Source organism: Cryptomeria japonica, chromosome 7 (genome assembly GCF_030272615.1).
Source record: "Cryptomeria japonica chromosome 7, Sugi_1.0, whole genome shotgun sequence".
NCBI lineage: Eukaryota > Viridiplantae > Streptophyta > Pinopsida > Cupressales > Cupressaceae > Cryptomeria > Cryptomeria japonica.
The window spans coordinates 160,337,142-160,365,046 of NC_081411.1; the positions used below are offsets into that span (position 1 = coordinate 160,337,142).

Here is a 27,905-nt window from a genome sequence, read left to right on the forward strand (position 1 = left end):
AATCAGACTTAGTTACATAAATACTCAAATTCTTCAAGTTAGTTTCCATAGGAGTAGACATAGGTTTACAATCCATCATACCAAATCTTTTCAATATATCAACAATATATTTACCTTGACTTAGAATAATTTCATTAGGTCTTTGCCACACTTCTAACCCTAGAAAGTAATGCATTAGACCTAGATCCTTAATTTCAAATTCAGTAGCTAATTCTTTTTTACACCTAATGATGAGACTATCTTCACCAGTTAGAAATAAATCATCAACATATAAAACCAGAATTAGCCTTTCACCATTAAATACTTTAAAGTAAATGTTAGGGTCAACATCATTCTTAGAAAATCCTAAACTAACTAAGTACTTATCAATTCTTTCATACCAAGCTCTAGGAGCTTGCTTGAGGCCGTAGAGAACTTTCTTCAATCTGCATACATGAGTTTCTCTATTATGAATGTCATAACCTTCAGGTTATTCAATATAGACTTCTTCCTCAATAACACCATTAAGGAAGGCAATCTTTACATCCATTTGATGTAATTTCCAACCTTTGGCTGCAACAATAGCTATAATAGTTCTAATAGAAGTATATCTAGCAACAGGAGCAAATCTTTTTTCATAATCTATGCCTTCCTTTTGAGAAAACGACGAGCTACAAATCTAGCTTTATATTTCTCTATACTACCATCAACAACATGTTTAATTTTAAACAGCCATTTGGAAGAAATAACAGACTTACCTATAGGTCTAGGCACAACATCCTAGACATCATTCTTGATGATGGATTTATACTCTTTGTCCATAGCTAACTTCCAAGCTTTAGGTTCATTCAAATAATCAGATTATTAGTTGCTCTTCACTTTCAGCTTGCTTTTTTTAGTTTTGCAAGATGGTTATAGGTCTGAAAGTAGAGGATAGACTTGAAGGTACCCTCAATTTCACATCATGGAAGGTTTGTGTCCTCCTTGCTCTTGAAGAATTAGAGTTGTTACAGTTTGTGGAAGATATGGATCTGTTTGAACCTTTGGATCCGAAAGAGCTAAAGCGATTCAAGAAGAATGCTCTCAAAGCAAAGAAGTTTCTTATTGATTCCATGAAGGATCACCTTGTGCCAGTCATCTCCAAATTGAAGACATCACAAGAGATGTTCAAACATCTAGAAGAGATATATGGGATCAACAACATCAACCAAACACTCACATTGAGGAAACAACTTCTTCAAGTCAAAATGTGCAAAGGAGATTCAGTCATGTACTTCTTCATGAAGATTTCAGAATTGAAGGACCAACTTAGCACCACTGGAAGTGAGGTTGTGGACAAGGATATTGTCATGATTGCGTTGAATGGTCTTCCCGACTCTTAGGATTCCTTCATTTAAAGCATAAGTGGAAGAGCTGAATTCCCTTCCTTCGATTGCCTCGGGTCAGATTGTATTCAAGAGGAGTCTTGCCTAGCTGCCAGAGAAATGCATAAAGGCTCTCATGGAGGAGATTAACATGTGCTTGCATCCCAACATGTTAGAAGAAAGGGGGATCATTGGAAGAAGAACAACTTCAAAAGAGATAGAGACTTTAGACCTCCAACTTTTGATTCAAGGAAGAAGCCAAGGGATCTTTCACATGTCCATTGCTTTAGATGCGATAAGTTTGGACATTATGCCAAAGAATGTCAGAATTCGCCCAAAGAAGGGATACCATGTTGAGACGTGGACCAGCTAGGACTCGAACCTCAGACCTTCCATACGTTGTTGGAGTGCTTTACCACTGAGCTACTGGCCCCTCTTGGACCAGTCCATCGTCGATTCGAGTGTGGCTTATTTCCAACACCAACAACCCCCCTTAAGTCACACCTCTCATGTGCTTGGGGCTCCTAGCCTGGACCTGGCTTTGATACCATGTTGATTTTAAAGAAATCAGATGTTAATTTAACCAATTTGATTATAATCAGATTGTGTATAAGAAACAACAATAATAAAACAAAAGATACAAGAACAGTAACAACAGTAAAACACAAGACACCAATACACTGGGAAAACCTCCCTCGTGGAGGTGAAAAACCCAGCCTTTAAATGTGATATGTATTATCTCAAATATGGATAGTTTACAAGACTTATCTCAGATTGCAGTTCAAGAAATCAGTGATGGATGCAACCCTTCATTAACAACAGGTGATAAGGTGAAGCAACAGAAGTCTGGATCTGATTTGCACAAGATACCTTGAGATGAACTTTGACAACTTTGCTATAGTCAACCTTGCATAATCGCCTTGCACAAGTTCGCAATAGAGAGAATCGTTGCTAGGAGAGCATATAAGAAAAATGAATGTGTTGAGTTTCCAAATGACTTCATCTTGGAGGATTATATATCAACCTTAGATGCTAATTACCCTCAAGTTGACTTGCATGAATAATAATATATTGTTATTGTACATTCCCATGTTGGACATTTGGGTCCAGCCCAATAGTTGTTTAATTTCCCTAGCACATTACATTTTGGGTCCAACCTAATGACACATTGTATTGCTTTATCATGCTACATTTGGGTCTAACCCAATAACTTATTAAGATGACTTCCACGTTACATTTTGGGTCCAACCCAATGACATGTTTACATAGAGGATAATACAAGTGTATACAATAGGTATCCGAGCTAGCTACTATTTCAACAATGTACACCTCATTTGTGGACTACAAAAGATCCTTTCCTTTTCCATATTTAGATATGAAAAGACTTTTTACTAGAAATTATGTTTTTATGTCTAAAATCTTTATAATAATTGGACTTGTGCTTGGAAAGTTTTGATAGGTGTCAATTATCTAGATTTTACCGTAAGTCAAATTTGTATTTAGTAAATTGATTTTTTGTGATTATGAAAATGAATTTGTCTTGTAAATTTGATCTCCACCCATAAAAATGACATGTGAACTTCTTGATGTTTAGAATTCTAGAATTTGTGTTTGAAAATAAAGTGATGTTGATGAACACGTTTAAAAGTTTTCAAACAAAGGTCTTTTCCTTTGGTCAAAACCCTCTTTTTGATTTAATGATTTTAGAACAAAGATTATAGATACACACAATTGCACGGTATGTTCTATGTTCTAGTTTTTGACTAAATTTAGATGGCGATCTCTTTGAATTCCTAGTGATTTAGATTTATCTTTTTATTCCAACATACAAATTAATGAAATTTACACTCAAGTCAACAAGTAATGACTATTAGGGAGTTAGTTAGCTTGAACCAAGATTTAAGTTTAAATTTGAAAATTCTAGGTCATTATCATGCCCACAAGACCTAGGATAATGAATAGATAAAATGCATATCAAGATTGGTCCATGTGGATGTGTATAAATTGGATTAGGTTAGGTTTAGATAGTTTGTCATTTTTCACATTTAAACATGTTCCTTGTATACTAATCATTGCCTTTGGCATAAAATAGTCAAAATGAGACTGAAAATGGGGAAAAAGTGCAACACACGTTTTTCTCAATTATATTTTACTTCTAGGTCATTATCATGCCCACAAGACCTAGGATAATGAATAAATAAAATGCATATCAAGATTGGTCCATGTGGATGTGCATAAATTGGATTAGGTTAGGTTTAGATAGTTTATCATTTTTCACATTTAAACATGTTCCTTGTATACTAATCATCGCCTTCGACATAAAATAGTCAAAATGGGACTGAAAATGGGAAAAAAGTGCAACACACATTTTTCTCAATTATATTTTACCCCAATCCAACTTGCCTATGAACTATGATGAAGATGCATAACAAAGTAAAACAAGCAATCAACATAAAAGTAAATATACAAGATCTCATAAGAAGGATATAGATAAAGGTGGCAATATGGTCTTTCTCCTAGCAATGGTTGTTTCATTTTGATACCTACAAATATGAAAAATTCTAATGATTAGCATCTAGAATTCATTTGAAATTGGTAGAAATAGTAATTAAAATGTAAATGAAAAAAGGAGAGAAACCTACAAATATGAAAAATTATAATGATTAGCATCTAGAATTCATTTGAAATTGATAAAAATAGTAATTACCTAAAATGTAAATGAAAAAAGGAGAGACTAAAAAGGCAAAATCAATTAGGCATGGTGGGGGTCATGTGACAATCCATTAGGTAGAGTGAGAATCCATGTAAAGATCCCTTGGGAGTGATAGGAAGCCATATGATTTTTTTGGAATGGTAGGAAGCCATGATAGTCATGAGCTAATCACTGCACTCAAAATCATCAAAGAAATGTTAATGATATGCATATGTTCCTCCAACTCGTTACACATAAGGGATACAGTGAATTATAGGAGATAGAGCAAGATGTATCATGTAGAACTCAAAAGTCATGTGATAAATGTCATAGATAACATCATATGACAAGCATAAAATCTTGATAAGGTGTGATAATGAAAGCATTCAAAAGGAGGGGAAATTAGGGACCCACCTAATGTTGCCTCCCATGAGGACCACAAACAAGTGTGAATAGCCATATGTGTTAGATGGGATCAAATAAGCATAAGTAAATATGAAATATAATTACGACAAAGATTAGCATCATAAATAAGTAAACACGAAACCATAAGATAAGAATACAAGCAATAACGAAGAGGTTTTTGTGGCAAATCTTTGTCAAATGGTGAATAGCTCATTTTTATCAATTCAAATTCAGAAAATATATTGCAATCAATGAGGGTAAAATCACCATGATATTATGAATTATTGATCAAATGCATGTTAATTAGCCACCAATTTATTTATAAGGCATTTATAATAATAATTTTTTAACCACAACATCCTACATTCTTATAAGAAGAAATCACCTAGAATTTTAGAAGCATGTTTTAATTTACAGACATATTTGTCAATAGCATTACAAGTTCGCCATGCATGAGAACCAATTCTGCCAATACCAATATAATTGTTTTTATAATAGGGTCATAATACCAATATATGTTTTATTATGGTTCAATTTACCTAACAGTTACATGGACCATTTACACCAAATTTTTACCACACCATTTTACAATCACATGGGGATTCACCAAATTTATGCTCCACTATTTTACAATCAGACAACAAGATTCACCCAATATGCATTCATATAAATATTATTGTAACTATGAATTAACATTTTACACATATTGTTCTACTCTTGATTCAAATCATAGAAAAGTTACAACCATACACATTAACGAGTTAATGAATGACAAGTGATAATTTATTTATTATTTTATATATAGAATTATTTATATTTATTTATTTCTTTACTATTTTTCTTTCATTATTACAAATGACATTGAGTAGGGGGGTATGTATGATCTAGGCCCAAATGATCTATATTTTATTATTAAATGATATAGCCAATACAAAAAACTATTAGTGTTGATTCTTTGATGGTGAAATAATGCATTATTCAATATCAAAATATTTCAAACTTTTTCAATATATGTCAAACCATGATGTTAGGCTTAGTGGAGGATGAGAGAGATTTTAGTGCATTAGAGTTATATAAACCAAAGATAAGAAACAAACTTGACAATAATTTAGAAAATTACTTGAGACAAATACAACAAGATATGCCATCAATTTTTTTCCTTTTGAAAGAGCACTGGAATCTTGAGGTCAATATGTTGAAGAATAGGTTGTGTGTGTAAGCAGTTGAGTCCACTTTTTGGCGAATTCCCTGATTTTTAGATTTTACTACATTTGACCTAAAAAATTGAATCACTTAAAGATTGAATCTTGAAAAAAATCAGTAATACAAAATGTAGCACTCAAAGTCTAGTTTTCAAATATGTAATTTATTTTAATACCCAACTAATAAAAATTGACTTTCAAAAGGGGTTTTTAAAAACCACTATTTAAAAAATGCATCTTTTAGGACCATACCATGCATGTGTACAACCACCATTTTTTGACACAAATAAAGTTTTCTTTTCAAACCCTTTTGGGAAAATAATTGTAACACATTGAAGATTGATGGGGATATCTTTTTGTAAATTTTTGTTAAATATATTTTTTTATTAATTTTCTATTGGCCGTATTTGCTATTTTAAAAACCCCTCGTGTATGACCACCATAATTTGACCTAAACTTATCATTTTTTGAAGTTTTTTAAAACATTGAAAAGAAGTCTTAGTAGTAGATTGATGTCATATAATTTGTTTTTCAAAAAGCGTAAAAACAAAAAGCTTATTAATAAATAAGAAAACTTAATATTTCAAGTTTATGGACCAAATCCATTACAAATTAATTTAAAAATAGAAAAATAATCAAATCTTAAGAAAACATATATTTAAAATCTAAACAACATAATCTCTAATGGGTTTTAATTTCGTCTGATAATTTTGTAGAAATGGGCATCAAACATATGTTAAAAGTTAGTATTTTGTTATTCACATAGCCCAAACTTGTACTTGCCGGTCCAAGGCTTAGGTTTGGGCATTCCAGGCCTTACTAGACTCGAATCCTAAGGCACATGGTGGGGTAGTTTTCATATTTTTAAATAACAAGGACTCGTGATATAAATAGGAACCTATTTAAATAAGGAGGCCCTATTATATTTTTTGCTCCGAAAATATTTTCATAAAATGGGGCCCCATTATTTTCTGGTCTCAATCGGGCGTCGTTTAGAAATAACAGGGCCCCATTCCTAGCAGTGTTGTTCCCAATCCACACACTTACCCCTAATTGGGACCCAACTTCTTGCACCCACCCCCTAACACTTCAAACAATACTATCACTGTTAGGTCCCGGAGACAACTGAGAGGGGGGGGTGAATCAGTTGTCAAATAAATTTAAACCAAAAACAACTTAACCAATCTACTGCTTAATACCGGTGAACCAGTTTGTTATACCGGTAATCAGTTTTACCAGATAATTGCAATACCAGTAAGAATTAATGCATGAAACAAAAAGATAAAGTCATCCAAAACACATAACACCAATATTTGTACGTGGAAACCCTGTAAGGGGAAAAACCATGGTGGGAAACCTTACCCACAATCAGATGATACTACTACAGATAGTAAGTGTATACAAATGGGGTCTGCACATGCAAAAAGGCCAAGCGCCTAGAGCTCACTACTCAATCACAAAATGGGAGTCACACTGACTACAATTGGATGGTTAAATCCAATAAGAATGTACCGCACAAAATAGCATCTTCATATGCTGGATTTAGTACCGGTGTAGTTCTAATATGCTTTCACAAAAACCTAGCTTCAACTCCAAATGATGTCTTCGTGTATAGCTCTGCTTATTCTTGCATATACCTTCACACAATTCTTTTTCACATTCCACACTTGATCTTACAAATAAGATCTTGCATTTATACCATAACCTAAGACCAATTTTAGTAGATCAGCTCTACAAGATATTGCAATAAAATCATTTTACAAACAATACAATATCCAATGCAATAACCGATTCAACATGTCGGCTTGATGCATTTACAACAATAACAAAACATCTCCATAGCATGTAACAATAACAAAACATCTCCATAACATGTCGTGCTGATCTGGGAAAGATAAACTTGCCGGTGCATAACCTGGACCTATTTGCCGGTAACAACAAATATGCAAATACGAATATACCAATAAACAATTATCCAAGATAAGATGTCCAAACAATGTCTTCGACATAACCAAGTGTTTTCCATGCCATTCCAAGTGCCGGTGATCATTATATCCTGTTGGTGTACCATATATCGGTGACTGTGCATTTGTCAGTGAATGTTGCTGAATCTCCAAAGTGCTAGAGTTTTAGTAGGTGTTGACATCAATGACAAAACCATACCAAAATACCAACAACCACATATGATAAAATGAATAGACATGTAGTGGTAGTGAAGAGATGAACTTATATGGATGTATGCAAGCCAAAAAATAGAGACTAGGATTAGGATGACCCTTAATCTCATGGTTCAAGCGAGGAGATGATTTGACAAATAGAATATATTTAGAACTTACTAGGTGTTTATATTATAGTTCATATTCCAAACTATTGTTGGTGATTTTTTATTTCTTTATCAATAATTCAACATATTTCCATTTAAATTTAATAAATTAACTTATGAGTATTTTTCAATTCCATTTTAGAATGTAAATTTTAAACATTGCTTTCAAAATTGATTTAATTTAGAGTCTAAATTTTACACATTTCTCAATTTCCATTAACAATCAACATATTATCATTATGTGGTAAAATTTACAAGCATTCAACTAAATATATACAAATTAGCAATGATAGCATGTGCTATATTGACCCCTATCTTGTTGTATCTCAATTTACTTTTTTTTTTTTTTTAAACTTTAGCTCGATCTAATATTTTCCTTTGTTGGCCCATTGTTGATAATTGATTTGAGGTTTTTTATTTATTTTGGGTTCCCTAGAGGAAATGCAAGTTAAGAGGTCAGGAAAAGTTCATATAGTTTGTCAAAATTGAAGAGCACATAATTATATCGAGAGGAGGGTTGAATCAACATATCAATAATCTTTTACTTTTCAAAACTTGATTAGATCCACTAACAATACTTCAAAAGATTAATCAACCACACATGTAAGATCTAGCAAGTAAGAACACACAAAAAAAACATGATTTACGTGGAAACCCTTGCTGGAGAATGCCATGCAAAATATTACTTATGTATTGAAAACTTCTTACTAATTTTGTAGGCATCAATCCATAGGAGACACCAATCCCCTCTAGATGATTTTATAGGCACCAAACATTGGAGACACCAATCCCCACAACTAAGCACCAACTCAGTTAGAGACACCAATCTTCTTTAATGAGAGGCACCAACCTTTGGAGACAAGAATCCGATCTTCTTAAGTCTGCTACAATTTTGCCTTAGATGGTTGCTCTAAATATCTTTATGATCATCATTAACTCTTTCCTCAAATCTATTCTTATCTTTCACATAAGTCTACTCCAAATTAGATTAATGATTCTACAACAAATATGCTCAAGAGCTTGAAATAACTTTTCTTTGAAATCTACTCTTAACCTTTGATACTTTGTGTTTACAAGGTCTGCACAACTTTTCTCACCAAGTTAGAGATGGTTTGATTTCTACTCATAAATCTACTCTCAAATATGTTTGGATCTTCTCTTCAAAAATGGAAAGATATATAATGAAATTCTTACTTACTAATCCTCAAACTATCCTTCATTTATACCTTAAGTCAGTCCTCCCTAGGAAGCCCAAAATAAACCATTTTATTTATTTTAAATTCCTTGAATGGGGTGACCAAGGAAGTGAAGTCAACTCCATGCAAAATTTTATTGTATTTCCTTGCTAGCTCAACATATTTTTCAAAAGATAAATCCACCTTGAAATCTTTAGATTGTTTTTGGTATCCATCCAATAATGTAGACAATTATTCTTCAAATGATTCTCTATATTTATGTTGCTCTTTTGTATTCACATAATCTCCTCTTGGATAAGATATATGTCTTCTTCCTCTTTTTGAGACATTTTAGCTAGAACTAAATTTTGCATTCTATCTTGCAATCTTTGAAGGCTCTTCTATAAATCATCATTATTCTTTCATAATTCTATCATATATTTCCAAAACGCTTCTATGATTAAACCTTAACTTCCCTTAAAAGTTGGAAAGATAATAATTTTGATACTACTATAATATCTCCAAACAAAATATTCTACAAACTTATTCAACACACAAAAATACATAACAAATTTGAAAAAAATCAAATAGAAAATTTAGAAACTATCAAAACAAAACATCCAAAAAAATATAAATCACAAAACAATGCCAACACTAATGTGCTCTAAACCAAAAGATAAGATCCAAAATATGCAACATGCAACAAACCCTCACATAACTTTACCCACAACTTGCAACAAACACATGCACACATGTTGAAAAACTGTAATAACCTACCTATTCTTAAGCTCCACTCCAATTTCTAAGTGAAATTGCATCAAGAGACCAATGTGGACTTTGTCTATTGCTTTCAACCTTTAATACATTTTTGTACGTAGAGGGATTTGTATAAGCACAAATGCTCATACAAAATAATTGAGTTGTAAAATGATCCAAAAATCCCCTTAAATGCAAACACCTACATGTTTGTAATATAATGAGGCTAAGTTGGGCACCCAAATTCTAAGGCCATATTTAGGTCTAAAATAATTATTAAAGGATATTCTTAAATATTCATTCTAATCTACATGCTAAAAATTAGCCCACTCATAGACTTGTCATAAATTCATTATAGATAGAATTGACCATTACAAGAGTATCTCACAAAATACCCCAAATATCTATGAGCATTTAGGATGCATCTTTGACTTAAAAAGCTGTTGTTGTATTACGATTTTCAATTTATTACTTAATATGGTCAAAGGTGCATTCTGGGTGTTGCATATACCTTGCCCATTGAGTCAAATAAATTAATTTAATATTCAATTGCTCTAAAAAATATTTGATAATATAAGATTTCATCACAATCATACATTTAAATATTAAATATATTATCTTCATATTTTTTCATCTTAACATGAGAAATATTGGAATGAGTATTTTGTCCATGGAATAAATTAATTGAAAAAGGGACACATATTTTGAAGTTAGTTGCTAGTAACACTTTATCAGTCTATAGAATACAATGCCAGGGGTTAGAGATAATAACAATTGTAATTCAATGTGGAACTGGAATTTTCCAAGGAACATCTTCATATGAAAATTTTAAAATCCATCTGATAGTAAAACATATATTTTGTTAATGGGCCTTTGGTCTACTGGTGAAGTTGAATGGTACCAAATGAGCCCACCAGGGATCAAGTCTCCTTGAGTGCAAGGCTTTGACATCATAAGAGATGAAGAGTTGCTGCGAAAAAAAAAGAAAAAAACATATATCCTAAATGTGAAATTAATAGAACCAAATCACATTTATCCTTTTTTTCAAGAATATAAAATGTTAGCATTTTAAAGTCCATTTGATAATAAAACATATATTTTAAATGTGAAGTTAATGGGACCAAATAGCTTTTATCCTTTTTTTAAAGAATTTTTAAGAATATAAAATGTTAGCATACCTTTCAACTTCTCTCTTATAACAATATTTTTTAAAAAATTCAACATAAACATGATTGGAATGAAAGGCCCCAATCTAAACCCAATCAAACACTGTAATTAAAAAACTAAAAAATTAATTGATTTTCTTGAAAATCCAATCCCACACCTTAGAGAGAGATCCAAGACCAAAATAAAATAAAATTATATACCCAGTTATCTTAAGATTTTATTACTATATATGCATTAAACAAAATTAAAAAAATTCTTGAGATTTTCCGTGCTAATCCCAAAGATTTCCAAAAATCAAACTCACAAAAATAAAATTATATACCCAGTTATCTTAAGATTTTATTGCTATATATGCATTAAAAAAAATAAAATCCTGAGATTTTCCGTGCTAATCTCCAAAGATTTACAAAAATCAAACCCTTATGTGAGTTCCCATAAGACCCAAAAATGACTAACATTCCGTTGGTCAAATAATAAAATTCAAAGTGATACATAGTCTTTAGTCTAATCTGATAAAATCAAATACCTGTATTACTTGGGCAAGTCATGTGACTGTTGGCTAACATTCTTAAAATAACTTTGGGCTTACAGGATTGCAATGGCGATATAAAATGGGATCTGAGAAGAGAAAAAACAATCATAGCTAACTTCTTACTTATTTTGGGACTTGCAGTCATTCCCGAGGCTCAGAGATCAGCTTGACGCAGGTATTTTTCATACAATTTTGCTTTGGATCTGTGCTATTCTTTACCGAATCCAAGCTTTTCATGGCCGTCTTATCTTAATTTAAGCTGTTCACTAAGTGATTTCAATCAATTTAATTTCTTTTTCGGGGAGTATTTGTTTATTTGTTTGAATGCTTGTAGTGTCGGTTAAAATTAAGGCCAGGTTATTTTAAAATAAAAAACTAGCCTTGGTTTTCGTTAGTTAAGGCTCGATTGCTTGTCTTATGAAAATTAAATGAAATTATAGGATTTTTTTTGTTGGATTAGATCGGGTGGGCGTGTTGAGAATGGTGAAAACAATGGTTGCAGAGTCTGAGAGAAGGTGGGTTTTTGGTTGTTATTGTTTTTTAAAAGTTATGGTTTTTTTCTTGTTGGATCTGATCCGTCGGGTGTTTTGGAAATGGGAAGAATATTCGTTTTAGGGTTAGAGAGACTGGGTTTTAGCGTTTTTTGGGGAAAATTATATTACCGTTTGTTGGTTTTGGGTAGATGCGTATTTTGAGAATAGTGATAAACAATGTTGAAGCTGAGGGAAAGTCGGCTTCAAGCTTTAGCTTAACCTTTGTATAGTGGCATGGTGTGCAGGGTATTTGGTGGAGGGGAATTTGCAGAGGATTTCTGAGAGGGGTTAACAGAAGCATTGGCCTCAGAGAGTGGATTTTCAAGGATGGCGGAGGAATTTTCCTCTCACGCTGACATAGATCCGTCTGCATTTGCTCAGCAGGTAACGATTTTATTAGGATTTACTTTTTTTGAATTGGGATTTGTCTCTTTGAGCTGTGTAAATGCTGATCGGAGAAGCATTTGTAATTTTGTGAATCGGTTAGGGAGATAGTGTAATACACAATCCGAGATCCTTAGATGAGTACCTATCCATTTCTTTAAATTGTTAATTCCTCTCGTTGGAAACCTTTAGTGTGGATGACATGGGAAAGCTTTTCTGTTACTCACTCAAGACTTGTACCCAGTCTCACTATTAATTAGTTTAACCTTTCAATTGGATGCTAAGGAGAATCTCTTCTTCCAGTAATATCACTTTGGACTTGCACCTGGCCTCAATTGTTGGGGTATACCCCACCTGGAAGTTTACCCAATTCCAATACATAACATTTCTCTTAGGATATTGGGTTGCTGCTATGAAAGTTCACCTGATTTATCACCTTGTTTCATCTCATTGTGGAAAATTGACATGGTCGTGTGCTGATATTGGCAACATGTTTCTTTGTTAAAACAATAGTTTAATGGGTTGGTAATTCTGGTTACTGCTTAAGGATCCATGATTTTTTGAAAATTGCAATAGCAGCTATTACATTGTAATCAAAAGTATTAATAATCAACAGGAAAGGTCTTTAAATGGAATTATGAGATGTTACATGTCCATGAGCTTGGAACCTGGGTCTGTTTGTAGCAATGTTACCGGTTCTTCCCCAGGTAACCCCAGGTCCTGGTCTGGTTCGAACTGGGTTCGGAGTCCTGGTCTGGTTCGAACTGGGTTTGGAGTCCTGGTCTAGTCCTCTGTGGGTTTGGTCAGGGTCCAGCCCACAGACCGTGGGCTTGGCCTGGATGAACCTAAGCGAACCCGAGCCAAATTTCACCTCCAGATGTGTCCAGCCAGTGAATTTGGATGTTTTAAAATTTTTCTTTTTTTGACTTTTTATCCAAATTTCACCTCCAGATGTGTCCAGCCAGTGAATTTGGATGTTTTAAAATTTTTCTTTTTTTGACTTTTTATTTTAAGGTATCCATCTACAGTAGTGGTAAAAAGATTGTCAAGACTCAAAACCACGGCATCAAGAATAATCACTGGGTTGCTATGATAGAAAGAAAATGGAAGGTTTAAGACTCTAATATAAACTATAAACCCATGCATATTCAATTCTCAATCTCTACTATTATCAAATTTATAACAATGCATGAATCATGTTTATCACTCTAAGGACAGTGGATTGTGTCTGCATTGTGCAAGAGTATCAAATGACTACCTTCAGCACTCTATCAAGTTTATAGGGGCAGTGATCTGTAGATAATAGCGAGCAAGGGTCAGAACCATGTTAAAACCTTAGGGCCAGTTCATTACTTTAAGGATATCTTAAGCCTTATCCAAATTCTTGACACACTTCAAGGTCCTATAAACTTGAAAAGAAGCAGTCTCAATATGCATAAAGACCCTGTGATACAGCACTAAACAAAGACAGTGTACAGGAAGCCATCAGGAGGGTCATAGTAAACTTCAAATGATAGTGGTATCAAAAGAGAGATCATAGTGTTCTATGTATCACAGTGTTCTATGAAGAGCCATGGATATGATGGTTATTAAGTTGTTATCTATGAAATGCCATTCTTAGTCTATTGAGGCTACAGTCTATAGAGCTCATAATCACAAATGATTGTCATGCCAAGTAAACCCAAGTCAAATGACCTACAGGAAGATAGTCATCTAATATGGATGATGATGATGATATTTTAATTTTTTGATCACCCATATGATATTTGATCAATGATCAATGATGGCTGATTGTTGACACTTGACGTTACTATTTTTTGAACTTTATAGTTTAATATATATCATGACATTCGAGTTTGACTAATATTTGACTATTAATATGGTGGTGTATTTTGCTCTGTTATTTTGCTATAAGTATATTGGTGTATTTTGAACTTAATTACTGCTGCAAATATGTATTTATTTATGATTTTTATTTATTTTCATATGGATAAACCCAAAACGAACCCAATTCCCTAAAATTTTTTTCCCGAACCTGCGAACCGAACCTGAGCCCAAACCTTGATAGCAAACATCCCCTACTTACCATCCAACAGTAGGAACGTGTGCCAAAGATGGATCATTTACAATTTATAGTTAGGTTTCATAAGCTGCCAATGTTGTATCCCTCAAATAATGAATGGACCACAAATATGATTCTGGTTATGTAGGTAGTTTAGGCTACCTTGGTCTCAGATTAGGTTTGTTGAAACTTATGGTTTTATATTTTACTCCATTTGCATTGGTATGCTTCTAGGGATCACCATTTCTTTGGCATGCATGACTCATTCAGGAGCTTTTAAACGTGCGACATTCCCATATGCACTTGTACATATGAGACAGCATGTGTAATGTCAAAGAAGTTAGATAGGCCCTTTTTCAATTCTGCTGAAGACGGTTGGAAATTAGTAGAATGCTACAACTAGATCAACTGACCCACTAGCTTCGTAGGTTTATACTATTTCTGTTTTAATAGTTTGGTTACATGGACTTAAAGGGCCCGATTACATTCATATTCAATGAGTTGAGTCCATAGCCAACATAAAGATATTCTATAAAATGGTTGTCTTCAGCAAAGGGATTTCTAGGTTTCGGCTTTTATTTCTTATGTATTTTAAATTCACAATATATCCTAGCTTCATTAGTATGTTTCCAGTGGCCATCATTACTTCATCATCTTAGGGCATGTATAGGAGCTCTTAAGAATCTCACATTTCTTTTTGCACTCACAATGGACATACAAGTCATAAGCATAACTTCAGAGGAGGCGGATATGCTCTCTTGTTGGCTTTTCTGAGGCCTATCAGAAGTTAGTAACTTAGATCAGCTGAACCAATAGCTTCTTTTGTAGCTCTCTGCCAATTCCTCTTTATTAGGTCACATAACCTGTCATTTCCTCTTTAGTGGCCCACAAAACCTGCAAATTCGTTAATCGGGCTTTCCAATCCTTGCATAGAAATTCCATTGCTGAAGCACAACCTGTTAGTCTATACTAGGATGGATACAACATGTACATACAAACTTACGGTATTCATACTTAATAGGATGGATACACAACCTGTGCCATAGGACAAAAGCACAGGGTTTGTCTACAGCATAGGATTTACATAGTTCCAGTGTAGGCTTCGTAGATACTTTAATTTCATACATAGTTACAGTGTACGCTTCATAGATACTATAATTTCACAATTTACCGTAGTAGCATTAGTATGTTTCTTGTGGCCACTTTTATTTCATAATTTTATAACATGTGTAGGAGTTTTAGAAGTGCTATGCATGTTTATATTGCACAATATTAGCATACATAAAGTGAATAAAATCTCAGAGAGGAATATACCCGTTGGATTGGTTCTGTTGGTGTGTATCTGAAGCCATTGATGAATATATAAAATGATTGTTTAACTTCTTTTGTGAATTTTAGGCATTGGCTCTTCAGTCGATCAGTCAATCACATAACCGGTGGACTCACTGTTCTAGTAAATGTGTAAATGTGTTGTTACTTCCAGGCTGAACTTTATGTACATATCATATTCATTTTGAATCAGTTGGTTTCATAACCTACTTCAAAACTTAGGGTTTGTCTTGAGCTTTTCTAAGGACTATGTTAATGGGTATATCCAGAATGTTTCCTGCACCCATACCAGGTGCGTCCAGGTACAGGTTTGCTTGGAGGTATGCCTGGATGCGCCCAGGGTGCATACCCAGGCATATACAAAGATTATTTTGCTCTCTTCATTCTCTCCTTTCTCATTTTGGCATTTTGAAGGACAGGTGATATATATTATTATTATATGACATGACTAATATTGAAATTCTGAACTATCAATTGGCATTTAATATTTATCTTTATCAATACCATTTTGGCTTTTGAAATTGATCAATGATGAAGTATTATGCTATCAAATGAATTTTTGTTTTATAAATCTGTATATTTTTTTTTTGTTTAACTTTATGTATATTATATATATATAAACACCGTATCCAAACGTACCGTACCGGCATACCTGTATTCTGTACACTTGTTCCCATACCCATACTGGCAACTTAATCTAAGGATAATTCATTCTGCAAAAGAAGAAAAGGAATAACATAGAACTACCATCCTTGCACTTTTACTCACTTTTAAACTTTGGGTTCTCAATTGTTTTTTGGTCGTTACCATTATGATGCGGTTTATATAGTATATCATGTCAGTGGAATTTTAGACCATGTAAAGACCCTCTCTTTCTATATATATCCATTTAATGAGTTATTATCTAAACTTCATTCGTGTTAAATTAAATTTTTGTGAAATATGATTTTGGTAGTGTATACTTGCATTGGTGTCTACTTGCCAGCTGCTCTAATCTATCTTGTATGCGATGTTCAGGAAAGACTAGTCACTAAAGCTGCTGGGAAGGGATTCAATCCAGGATTGATTGTTCTTTTGGTTGTGGTTGGAGTGTTACTTGTTTTCTTGGTGGGTAATTACGTGCTCTATTTGTATGCACAAAAAACATTACCACCAAAGAAGAAGAAGCCAGTTTCTAAGAAGAAGATGAAAAGAGAGAGACTCAAACAAGGTGTATCTGCCCCAGGAGAGTAGCTTTGTTTATTCAACTCTTCTGTATGAGTTTCTTGTACCAGATTCTTAGTTGTAGCTTCGCAATGAGCTAAAGAGTCGGCACTAGGTTTACACTGAGCTACTAGTTATTTCAACTTATCTAAATTGAGTAATTGTCTTGTTCTCTTGGCAAGATTTTCATTTGGCAGAGTATTTTAATATGTTGTGGTGTTGTATCAAATTCCTTGTTAACTTAGTGTTTAAATGGAGAAAAAGGAATTCTTGAAACTGCACATTCTAGGATTCTTTGATTTACTGCTTATATAAGTCAATATGGGATTTTCACACATATTACTTCACTTTTCTTTTCGTAATCTACATTTTCTGAATCCCATAGAATAGCGCTAGGTTTTCAGCCGTACTATTGAATCATATGTGAACCATGAGATGATTTTCAAAGAAGACACTTAAGATGCTACTCTTCTTTTTGAACAGGAGCCTCATCATCTAGGGCATATGTGTAATGTATTTCTAGCCCACGAGTCAATGCGAAGCATTGGATCTAATAAAAACTTAAGTTTTTAGTTTTTATTCTGGAGTATTGTCTGTTGCTATGATAAATTGAGCTTGAAAAGATAATAATTGTATGGATGGATCTGAGTTACTGTTTTAGAATTTTAATTATTTTTGAGTACCAAGTAAGACAAGTAATTCTATAATTAGGTAAACTAAATACTGTAGTTCAGAATTTCTAGTTTGTAGTTGACTATGAACTTTTGTATTAAGCAGAAAGTGGGAAGGAATTTTTTTGTTCATTTTTGGTCATATCTGAAATTGGGAAAGTTTGCAGCAAGGAGTGTTCATTGTAATGCATTGAACTGCTTTTTCTTTCTTCTGCTTGATTGAATCAAATATTAAATTTATGTTTCGGTTGAAATGGTTTATTGTGAAAGTTTTGAGTGAAAGATATCGATTTATGTGAAATGAGTATGGAACCGTTTTAAATCCAAATGTTTTCTAGATGTTGGTATCTGCCATAGAGCCTAAGTTGGCTGTCTTAAAAACAAAATATTTGAATTTCTAGCTCTTAACAAGTTTATTATCAGACGTTGATGATAGATGGATGTTGCTTTGGCTTGGTGTAAGATGGCTCCATGATGGGGGTTTGATGGTGTGCTCTTTGTTTGATGCCTTTGAAATAAAAATCACTTTGTAATGCTTCTGTTTCGTTTGCTTGATTGTATTCATAATGTCTGTTGCTTCCATTCCCTAAAATACGTAACTCACTGTATAGCGAGATGCAACAACGTAGGTATTATAGTGTTCATAAATTTTATGTGCAGGGCCATGTTTTATTCAGATTTCTTTGCATTCTTATATAAGTGTTTAATAGTCTATCAATCAAAAAAAGAATCTGGGTTGTCGGCTGATTTTACCCATTAGTATAACTGATAATAACCATTGTTGTATGGGATCCTTCTATATCTGTGACCACGGACAACAGTATCAAAATGCCTTTGAAATAAAAATTACTTTGAAATGCTTTTGTTTCGTTTGCTTGATTGTATTCATAATGTCTGTTGCTTCCATTACCTAAAATACGTAACTCATTGTATAGAGAGATGCCTCAACGTAGGTATTATAGTGTTCATAAATTTTATGTGCAGGGTCATGTTTTATTCAAATTTCATTTGCATTCTTATATAAGCGTTTAATAGTCTATCAAACAAAAAAAGAACCTAGGTTGTCGGCTAATTTTACGTAGTATCACTGATAATAACCATTGTTGTATGGGATCCTTCTATAATTGTGATCACGGACAACAGTATCAAAATTATTGCCTGGAATTCAGGAATTCAGCCACACTAAACTGAATCTGGCAGTAACAGAATTATGTCTTTGTTTTAAATTTTTCTGAAATTTTAGATAATATAATGTAGACCTGACCATCTATTTGTGAGATAGGAAAGAGAGCATTTTTAATGTCTACGATGAATTGCGCTTATGCTTATACCCTACTGAATTCCTGTCCTCTGTAGAATTCGCTCTTATGTCTCGGACAATTTATGGAATCTCTCTCACAATGCATTGGTCATACTGCAGAAAAATAGATTATGATTTGGTGATAAATTATGCTGACATATGATCTCCTAGCAAAATATTATTCTGAACACTTATTGAGTGAAAGCAGGGATGTGATAAAAAGCCCCACTCTAGAAAATTTTGACCAAGATAAAAAGTACTTAAATAGCAGTAAGCTTTAATTATTTAGAAACAAAAATTTTGTTGGAAATATGGTATAGCAATTTTTTTCTCAATTTAAAAGTACGATTCTGGGTTTGTGGCTTCAACGGATGATGTATTAACAAATCCTCTTTCATTGTTTATATCAACATAAGATCCAAACACTACTGAGTATTCATTTGAATCTGAATTTTAATCTCATAAAATTAATTTCATAGTAGATATTGTCTGCTTTTTATGCTGTCGACCAACAATGAACTCAATGTACTTTGGGCAGAAGATTCAGTTGTGATTACTGTATTTTGATCTGGTACACTAATATTTTACTGCACAGCACAATGGCATTTTAAAATACTTAGGCAGAACAATATTTTCTTGAGCTCTACACAAATCTCTACCCAGTGATTACATTTTATGTTTATTTACAATTGAACACTTGCCTTAGTGCAAATTGTTTCAAGTTCCAACTAGCTACAAATTTGCTGCTCTGGTTTATTCACTTGCCATTTTTTTATTATCATGATGCCACATTTGATTTCCGGGTTTTAATGCTCTTTACATTGTTTAAGGTGGTCTACGTTTATAAATGATTAAATATATGATTTTTTTTTTGGAGTTTTGCTTAATCCTACAAAATATTTGGTGCAGAGTTTCTTGAGATACATCCATCTAGAGTTTGGGAGTGAAAGGACACATAACACAACCTTTTATGTATGCTATTTTTTGGGTGGAATGGTTATATCGAGAGACATTGTAGTGGTGGAAGTCTTGAGAATTGTTACCCTTGGTTGCATCATTTGGCTATATTTACTGATTTGAGTTTCAGAAATAAAACATATTAGTTTCGTTTTTATTTGCCTTGGCTCTTTATATATATATATATATATATAATTTTTTTAAAAATAATTTTTTTTCAAATTGAAGATAAATGACGCATTGAACAAGTCAAGGATGGAACTTAAGGGAGTACTTTTTAGGCTAAATACATACCCTCTACAATTATTTGTATGCAAATATAAGCACAACAATAAACACCTAGATTAATAGAAAAATAATAAATAAATTTATCTAAAACAATGTATCTAAGAAAGGGTGTTAACTAAAGTTAGTGGAACTAAAAAAAAGTTGAAATTAAAATGTAATATTAAGAAATATTAAAATGAGTGAAAATGTCTATCTTAAACAATGTAAGCTTATTGATTTCAAAGTTGAAGAACTTAAAAGCAGATGTCATTCTCCACTAAATCACAATACTTGACAAATAAAGATCATAGAAAGAAGCTCATAGTTCAAGTTGGACCACGAGTGTCCACGAGTGTGCACTCCAACACGAGTGGATAATGATAAATTGAGCATTACAATCAATTAAAGGCGGTTAAAGCTTAAATTAAAATAAGATGAAAGGTATGAGTGATCTTTAGGTTTAATATATTTGGCTTAATATAATCTCTCATAAGAATAACATAATTTTCTTTGTCATTTGTAATTTTGTACCTTTTGCAAGAGGCCGCACCTTGCAAGTAATCTCCCTTTCATTGACTAGCTCAATGCAAAGATACCTTTTGCAGGAGGCAAAAGAATGTAGTCATTTCTCAAAAAATGCAAAGACGACCATCTCCTTCAAGAGAATGTAGTCATTTCTCAAAAATGCGAAATGCAAAGATGACCATCTCCTTGTAACTTTAATGCAAAAGTGAGGAAGGCCTAATGGAAGAGCCTACATCATAATTCAATTTATAACTTATTATGGAAAGAACAATGTATGTATGCATGTATGTAATTGTTAAATAATAATTTTATGGGGCTGAATTTTAATATTAATCACAAAAACAATATTACATTTGTTAATAAGGATCATATATTTGCCTATCAAAATGTCTTAGATCACATTATACTATTACTATCTATTAGCATACTTATTTTTAGAGGAATATAGGTAAAGTACACCGAAGATATCATATTTGTTCATTATTCCACTTAGAAAATTATTATATTATTATATTTCTATTAAACTATTGACTAAAACCAAAAAAACTTATTAAGACTACATCATCATCATCATCATCATTATATCTTTAGACAATTGATTGAGATAATTATGAAGTTAACTAATTGCATGATGAAGATAAACAAAATTGATTGATCAATTAAACTCGTGGGAGTTGAGTGGTGGAAGTGAACATAAAATGATAAAAATAATAATAATTTTTTTTCATGCATTTAAGTGTCACAAACCTATCAAATTAAATGCTTCTAATTTTTATTGACAAATGTTTTTGCATCCATATGTAAGTATAATATGCCTTTGACATAATTATCGAAGTCTCTGTGACCACACCATGCACTGTAGAACCATTATAACATACAAACCCAAAATTTGGGTTGCCTCGAATCTACAAACACTTATATGCTAAGAGTTATAATAATATGTTATGCAAAAAACCAGGAAGAGCCCACCAAACAAAAAGTCACATACGCCCAACCACACCACCACCGTCGCCCTTGCTTTCATCAGATATTTTGTGCCACATGCACTCTGAACAACTAATTCCTCCTTTGATAGTTGATTCACCCCAATGGTGGAAGCCATGTCCTTGTCACCCATTGCAACTTGCCCCTCATCCTCAACATTTGTGATCAACCCCTCTGACACCAAATACCTTTGCAACCACCCAACACAACCTTCCTTTGATAGGTCCAACATTTTCTTCAGGAATATAGTATTCCTCGCCACCACCTCATGCCAATGAGACACCCCATATCATCCTCTAATATAAGGATGGAAAATTTTTCTACTTCCTTGCCCTATTAGGGAATGACGTAATAATCCTTAAGCAGGGGTATCATTCTCTTGTTGCCCACGTTCTCCAAATTGTCCTTTAGTTCTCCTAAATAACATTTTTTGATCAATTTCCTACATAAAGCACTCACCATTTCCCTGTCCTCTCTAGAATCTAATAGTACTACAACAAACATGGTAGATATATCTATATTCACTCTATACTGGTGCTTGGTTTTTAGAAATTCATGCAAAATTCTTTGTACCACATGAATAACCATCTCATGGCCAGAACTAAATACTTGCTTCAATCTCTTCTTCGAAATGTCCTTGAGAAAGGACGATTGCCTCTTTCTACAACAAAGCCTAACAGGCATATCCATTTTTACCAGCCAAAGTCCTAAATCTCAATTAGGAAGAAAGAAATGCCATAGCCTTGATAATCTTCCCACACCACCTTGTATAATCATGCAACTCACTTTTTAGTGCTTTCATCTAATAAAATTGTGTACTATCCCCTAGTGGAAAATACTAAGACAACTAATTCACATGAGCAATACCCAACATATTCGTCCTTGTTGTGTTGGCCAATGCAATGCCCAACAGATCAACAACCTTTGCACCACCATGCTGTCATTTGATCTTTGTTGGATTCAACCACCTCCCACAATTGATGCCATACTCATTTTTTCATGGGGCTAGATTGACCCGCGTGGCACCGACAATCTTTTCGGTACTTGTCTGTGAGATCCAAGCACTTCCAAGATCTCAGACTACGCCTGTTAGCACTCCTAAGCTCCATAACTTGCACACACACTTGCACAACAATGTACAATCTTGCACAACGGAAATATTTACACACAATGAACACAATACTGGGGCAAATAGAAAACTTTATTGATATGAAGAAATGGCCCCCGACCCGGTCTACAATCAATTCCAACTATGTTGTTGGTCACTACCCCGAGTACTTCCCAAAGCACTCGATTACAAGTTCCCGCCCCTGGATTCACGCCTACTCTTGAAACACTGGTACTGATCACACTGCACCTCGCCCTTGGCTGTAGCTTCTCACGTAGACTCCAAATCCTCAAAGACCTTGTCTCCTTCGAAGCTCGATTTGGCGCACCGCAGACTATCTCATGAGCCAACGATGACTTACCCAGTACATGACCCAGGTTCCCTCCTTGAATAGGGACTCCAAGTCACACTGCTTGCTCTGCTGCTTCTACTCACACCACTTCTCTGCAATCACTATGAACACCTTTGCTCGCTGGAATGCTATTTTGGTCCTCCTTGGATTTCTCCACCATGAACCTTCGCCTGTACGAAGTAAAGTACACTGTAGAAACGTTCTCTCGTGAACGATAGGGTACTCTTCTCCCCCCTATATAAGTTTTTCGTCCAGTTCTCACACAACTATAGTTTGGCATCAACTGTTTGTCAATCACCACAACTTCCACCTGTTGAGAATCGAATGGGGACTTACACCCCAGAAGACTACTGACCTCCTTGAGACAACAACTCCTTACATCCTCCCCTACCTAAAATAGGCTATGTCCTCGATGCCGGCAACACAGTCCCAGACTCATGCTGTAGAGACCCCCAACTTTGTTTGCACTTAGAAAGGGAGGCTGGAGTTCCAATCCAAGAGCTCCAAAACCTTGACCTCATATTTTTAGAGGTTCTCAGCCTTCTCCCAAGTTGCTTCTTCTCGAGACTAGCCCTGCCAATGAACTAAGAACTCCCTCCACCTCCTGTTTCCAAATCCCCTATCCTTTACAACAATCACTTCCTCCACTTCTAGTCCCGACCTATCCTTGACAAATGCTGGTCCTCGGGTTGGTATGTTCTTGTTGTTGTCCTCTTTATCTTGATGATACAGATGAAGTTGGATGACATGAAAAACATTGTGGACTCTAAGATGCGCTAGCAACTTTAGGTTATATGCAACTTTCCCAATCCACTTTGTGATTGTGAATGGTCCATCAAATTTGCGACCAAGTGCTGCACTCAACCCCTTGGGTGGTTTAAATTGAACTAGGTCCATCTTGAGAAAGACCTTATCACCAACTTTGAACTCCACATTGCTCCTCCCTAAGTTTGCATAATGCTTCATTCTTTATGCGGCCTTGACCAAGTTATGCCTTGCATGATCCACTTGATCTTGCCACTCCTTAAATCTATCCTTTGCATCTAGATAGTCCCCAACATATCCACTCAACATTGTATGAGGAGTTAGTGGCTGTTGCCCTGTAGCCAATTCAAAAGGTGAATACTAACTCGATGCACTCTTCTGCATGTTGTAACTAAAGTATGCTGGGTCCAACAACTTAGGCCAGTTGGATTGGTCCGACCAAACAAAGTGCCTGAGATAGTCCTCCAGAATCCCATTGATCCTCTCACTTTATCCATCTATCTCTGGGTGATGACTCGTTGACATGAGCAACTTTGTCCCAATTAACTTAAACATCCCCTTCCATAATTTGTTGGTAAAGCGAGCATCCCTATCACTAATGATACTCAGTGGAACACCCCAATACTTCACAACATTCTTGAAGAAGTAGTCGACAATGTCCTTGACTCTGCATGGTGCCTTGACATACTTCGAGAACCTGTCAACCACGACCATGATGCTACTATGCTCGTTCACTTTCGACAACCCTGTGATAAAGTCCATGCTCACGCTTGCCCATGGTTTGACTGGTACGGGCAAGTGCTGCAACAATCCTCCTAGAGGCTTTGTTACTGCCTTGTCTTGTTGATATATGAGATAACTCCTGACATACTCATCTACATCCTTCCTCATATTTTGCCAGTAGAAACCTCTCTCAACCAATGCAAGGGTTCTCTTTTGTCCTGGATGGCCTACCCATAGGTTGCCGTGACATTTGTTGAGAACTTCCCTCCTCACATTCTTCCACTTCAAAAGGTAAACTCAATCTTGGGTGATTAACAACAATCCATCCCTAAGACTGAACTTCTGAGTCTTACCCTCCTTTGCTTGTTTGTATAGCTTCACTGCCTGAAGAACCATTAGATAACCCTCCTTGATAGACTCCAACACCTCGCTAGATAGTTCCACTCGGCTAGCCCCGAGCCGTGCCTCCTAGTCCCCTTCAATAGTAGCTAACTGTCCCTTCCTTCTTAGAGCATCCACTACAACATTCTTCTTTCCTAGGTTGTAGAGGATCTCAAAATCAAACTCTGCCAAGAACTCTTGCCAACTGGCTTGCTTTGGAGTCAGCTTCGCCTAAGTCTTGAAATAAGTTGAGGAAACAATGTCTGTCTTCACCACAAATTGTGTCCCCAAGAGATAGTGCCTCCAAGTTCAGAGACAATGAATGATCTCAGTCATTTCCTTCTCATGGGCAGGGTAATTCCTCTCCCTATCTTGCAACTTTCTCAACTCGTAAGCCACTGGATGTCCATCTTGCATCAACACCCCTCCATATGCAAAGTCCAAAGCATCGCTTTGAACCTCGAATGGCCTTGTGAAATTAGATGATGCCAACATTGGCGCCGATGTGAGTCTCTCCTTGAGTGTCTCAAAGGCTGTCTGACACTTGTCTGACCACTTCCACTTCCAGTCCTTCTTTAGAAGTTCTGTTAAGGGTGCATCACATTTGGAGAACCCTTCAACAAACCTCCCGTAGTAATTCACCAGACCAAGAAACGACCTCACTTCATGTACATTCTGCAAGGGTTCCCAATCCCGGATTTCTCTTAGCTTTTCTAGATCTGGATGAATGAATCCTTTCCCAATGATATGCCCCGAGAAGTGCACCTCTTCCAGAGAAAATCTACATTTCTCCTTCTTGACAAAGAGCTTGTGCTCCGGGAGCAACTGAAATACCTCTGCCAAGTGTTGCTTGTGCTCCTCCATGTTCTTGCTGTAAACCAGTAAATTATCCAAATACACCACCACAGACTTATCCAATAGAGGTCGAAACACATCATTCATGAGTGTACAAAATGTTGCTGGTGCATTGCATAGCCCAAACAACATCACCATGAACTCGTATGACCCATACCTAGTCACACATGCAACCTTCTCTTCATCTCCCGCTGCAATCCTCACTTGATAGTAGCCCTTTTTAAGATCAATTTTGCTGAAGACCTTTGCCCCAAACAAGTGGTCAAAATAGTCAACAATAAGAGGTAGGAGAAACTTGTTCTTGATGGTTAACTTGTTTAGGGCCCTAAAGTCGATACATAACCTCAATGTTCCATCTTTCTTCTTCTTAAATAACACGGATGCCCCATACGAAGAATGAGATGGTTTTATGTAACCTGCCTCAAGAAGCTCCTCTAACTACCTCTTCAATTCTACCATCTCTAGACCAGATAACCTGTATGGAGCTTGGGCGAGTGGCTTTGCCCCTGGTACCAATTCTATCTTGTGATCTATAGTTCTTCTTGCTGGGAGTTGAGAAAGTAGCTTGATTGGCATTGTCTCCTCAAACTCTGAAATGACTTCCTCTACTTCGGGTGGAATGGGTGTCTCCCGCACATCTTCCAATTCATCCCAACCGCCAAGTAGCACTGCTAGAAACATTGGTTCCTTGTTATGCTTCTTAGCAACCTTTTTCATTCCCAATGCTGAAACCATCAGAGCTTTCCTCGATTGTCGCCTCTTTGTCATCTTCACCATGCATGTCTTCTTAGGATCCAAAAACATCAACAAATCCAGGTGAGGAATTATCGCAACCTTTCCAATCTTCAAGAACTCCTAACCCAATATCAACTCAAAATCATCCATCTCGATCACTGTCAGATCCATGCGACCCTGCCACGAGCTGAGTTTTAGTGGTATGTCCCAGACTATACCATGTATCTTCTTGAATGGGGAGTTCACCTCCTTGAAAGAGCATGCATCCACCTACACCTTCAACTCCAAATCTCGAGCTCTCCCAGCTAAGATAAAGTTGTGAGTGGCTCCAGAATCCACCATAGCCATTGTGTACTTCCCATACATCTGAGCGTCCACATAACACAACTTGTGTCAGTTCTCAGGTTCGACAGTCGTAGCCTTAGGCTGCTCAGTGGCATTGACTGCACTTAAACGCTGGATCACACCCATCGTTGCAATCTGACCATCCTGTTTTGCTGTCATCTGTGTAGAGTTTAAACTCTGTCGCTGCGGAAGTCTCTTGCCTAATATTCTGAGCCACCACAAATGAAGCACCCACACCCTCTCTTATTATTCTTTGACTCTACGTCTTTCAAAGTCTTACTTGAACCTTTTCTATTTGAGGACTTTCCTATCCCACTCTATTTACTGCTTGAAGAATCCCCCTTCCCCTTAGACTTTCCATCATCCTTGGGTTGGAATTGTTTCTTGTCCTTCTTCTGGGGGTTGGATCCACTTGTAGGACCATGTGCCTTTGGCAAATCCTTGTAGTCAACTAGCTGATCTGCGACTGAAATGGCCTCTTCGACATTTGGGACCTTCAACTTTTGGAGCTCATTCTGAGCCCATGGAGACAAACCTTTCAAGAAGTGATATAGCTTAAAATCTTGGTCCATATTTGAAAATTCCAACATAAGAACCCGAAAATCTTTGATCTTCCTTGTTTGCTTCATTTTTGAAAGTTGTTTGAAAGAGGTCCAACCTGCATTCTCTGGCTTTAATTGCTCCTTGAGTGCATCTCGCAACTCTTCCCATGTGTCTACCTTGACAAATGACCTACTAGCCTCCATATCCTGAAGTCTGGGCCTCCACCAAAGCTTAGCTTCTCTAGTGAGGAATCCTATGGCCATCTCCACTTTTTCTTTGTCTATCAAT

At 35.3% G+C, this 27,905-nt stretch overlaps 1 protein-coding gene across 4 annotated transcripts; it reads left to right on the plus strand.

Moving 5' to 3' along the window:
• Positions 1 to 11,468: 11,468 nt before the first annotated feature.
• On the plus strand, positions 11,469 to 17,295 carry LOC131078254 (DNA-binding protein S1FA). Of its 4 annotated transcripts, none has more exons than XM_058015915.2 (4): positions 11,469 to 11,487; positions 11,655 to 11,770; positions 12,374 to 12,512; positions 16,921 to 17,295. In XM_058015915.2, the coding sequence occupies exons 3-4, from the start codon at positions 12,456 to 12,458 to the stop codon at positions 17,134 to 17,136; spliced, it is 273 nt and encodes a 90-aa protein (XP_057871898.1). In that variant the 5' UTR covers positions 11,469 to 11,487; positions 11,655 to 11,770; positions 12,374 to 12,455; the 3' UTR covers positions 17,137 to 17,295. The 4 variants fall into 4 exon arrangements, with proteins under 4 accessions (XP_057871898.1, XP_057871900.1, XP_057871899.1 ...); XM_058015917.2 differs by lacking the exon at positions 11,469 to 11,487 and adding an exon at positions 12,056 to 12,110 and having other exon boundaries at positions 11,565 to 11,770; XM_058015916.2 differs by lacking the exon at positions 11,469 to 11,487 and having other exon boundaries at positions 11,566 to 11,770; positions 12,359 to 12,512.
• Positions 17,296 to 27,905: the final 10,610 nt, after the last annotated feature.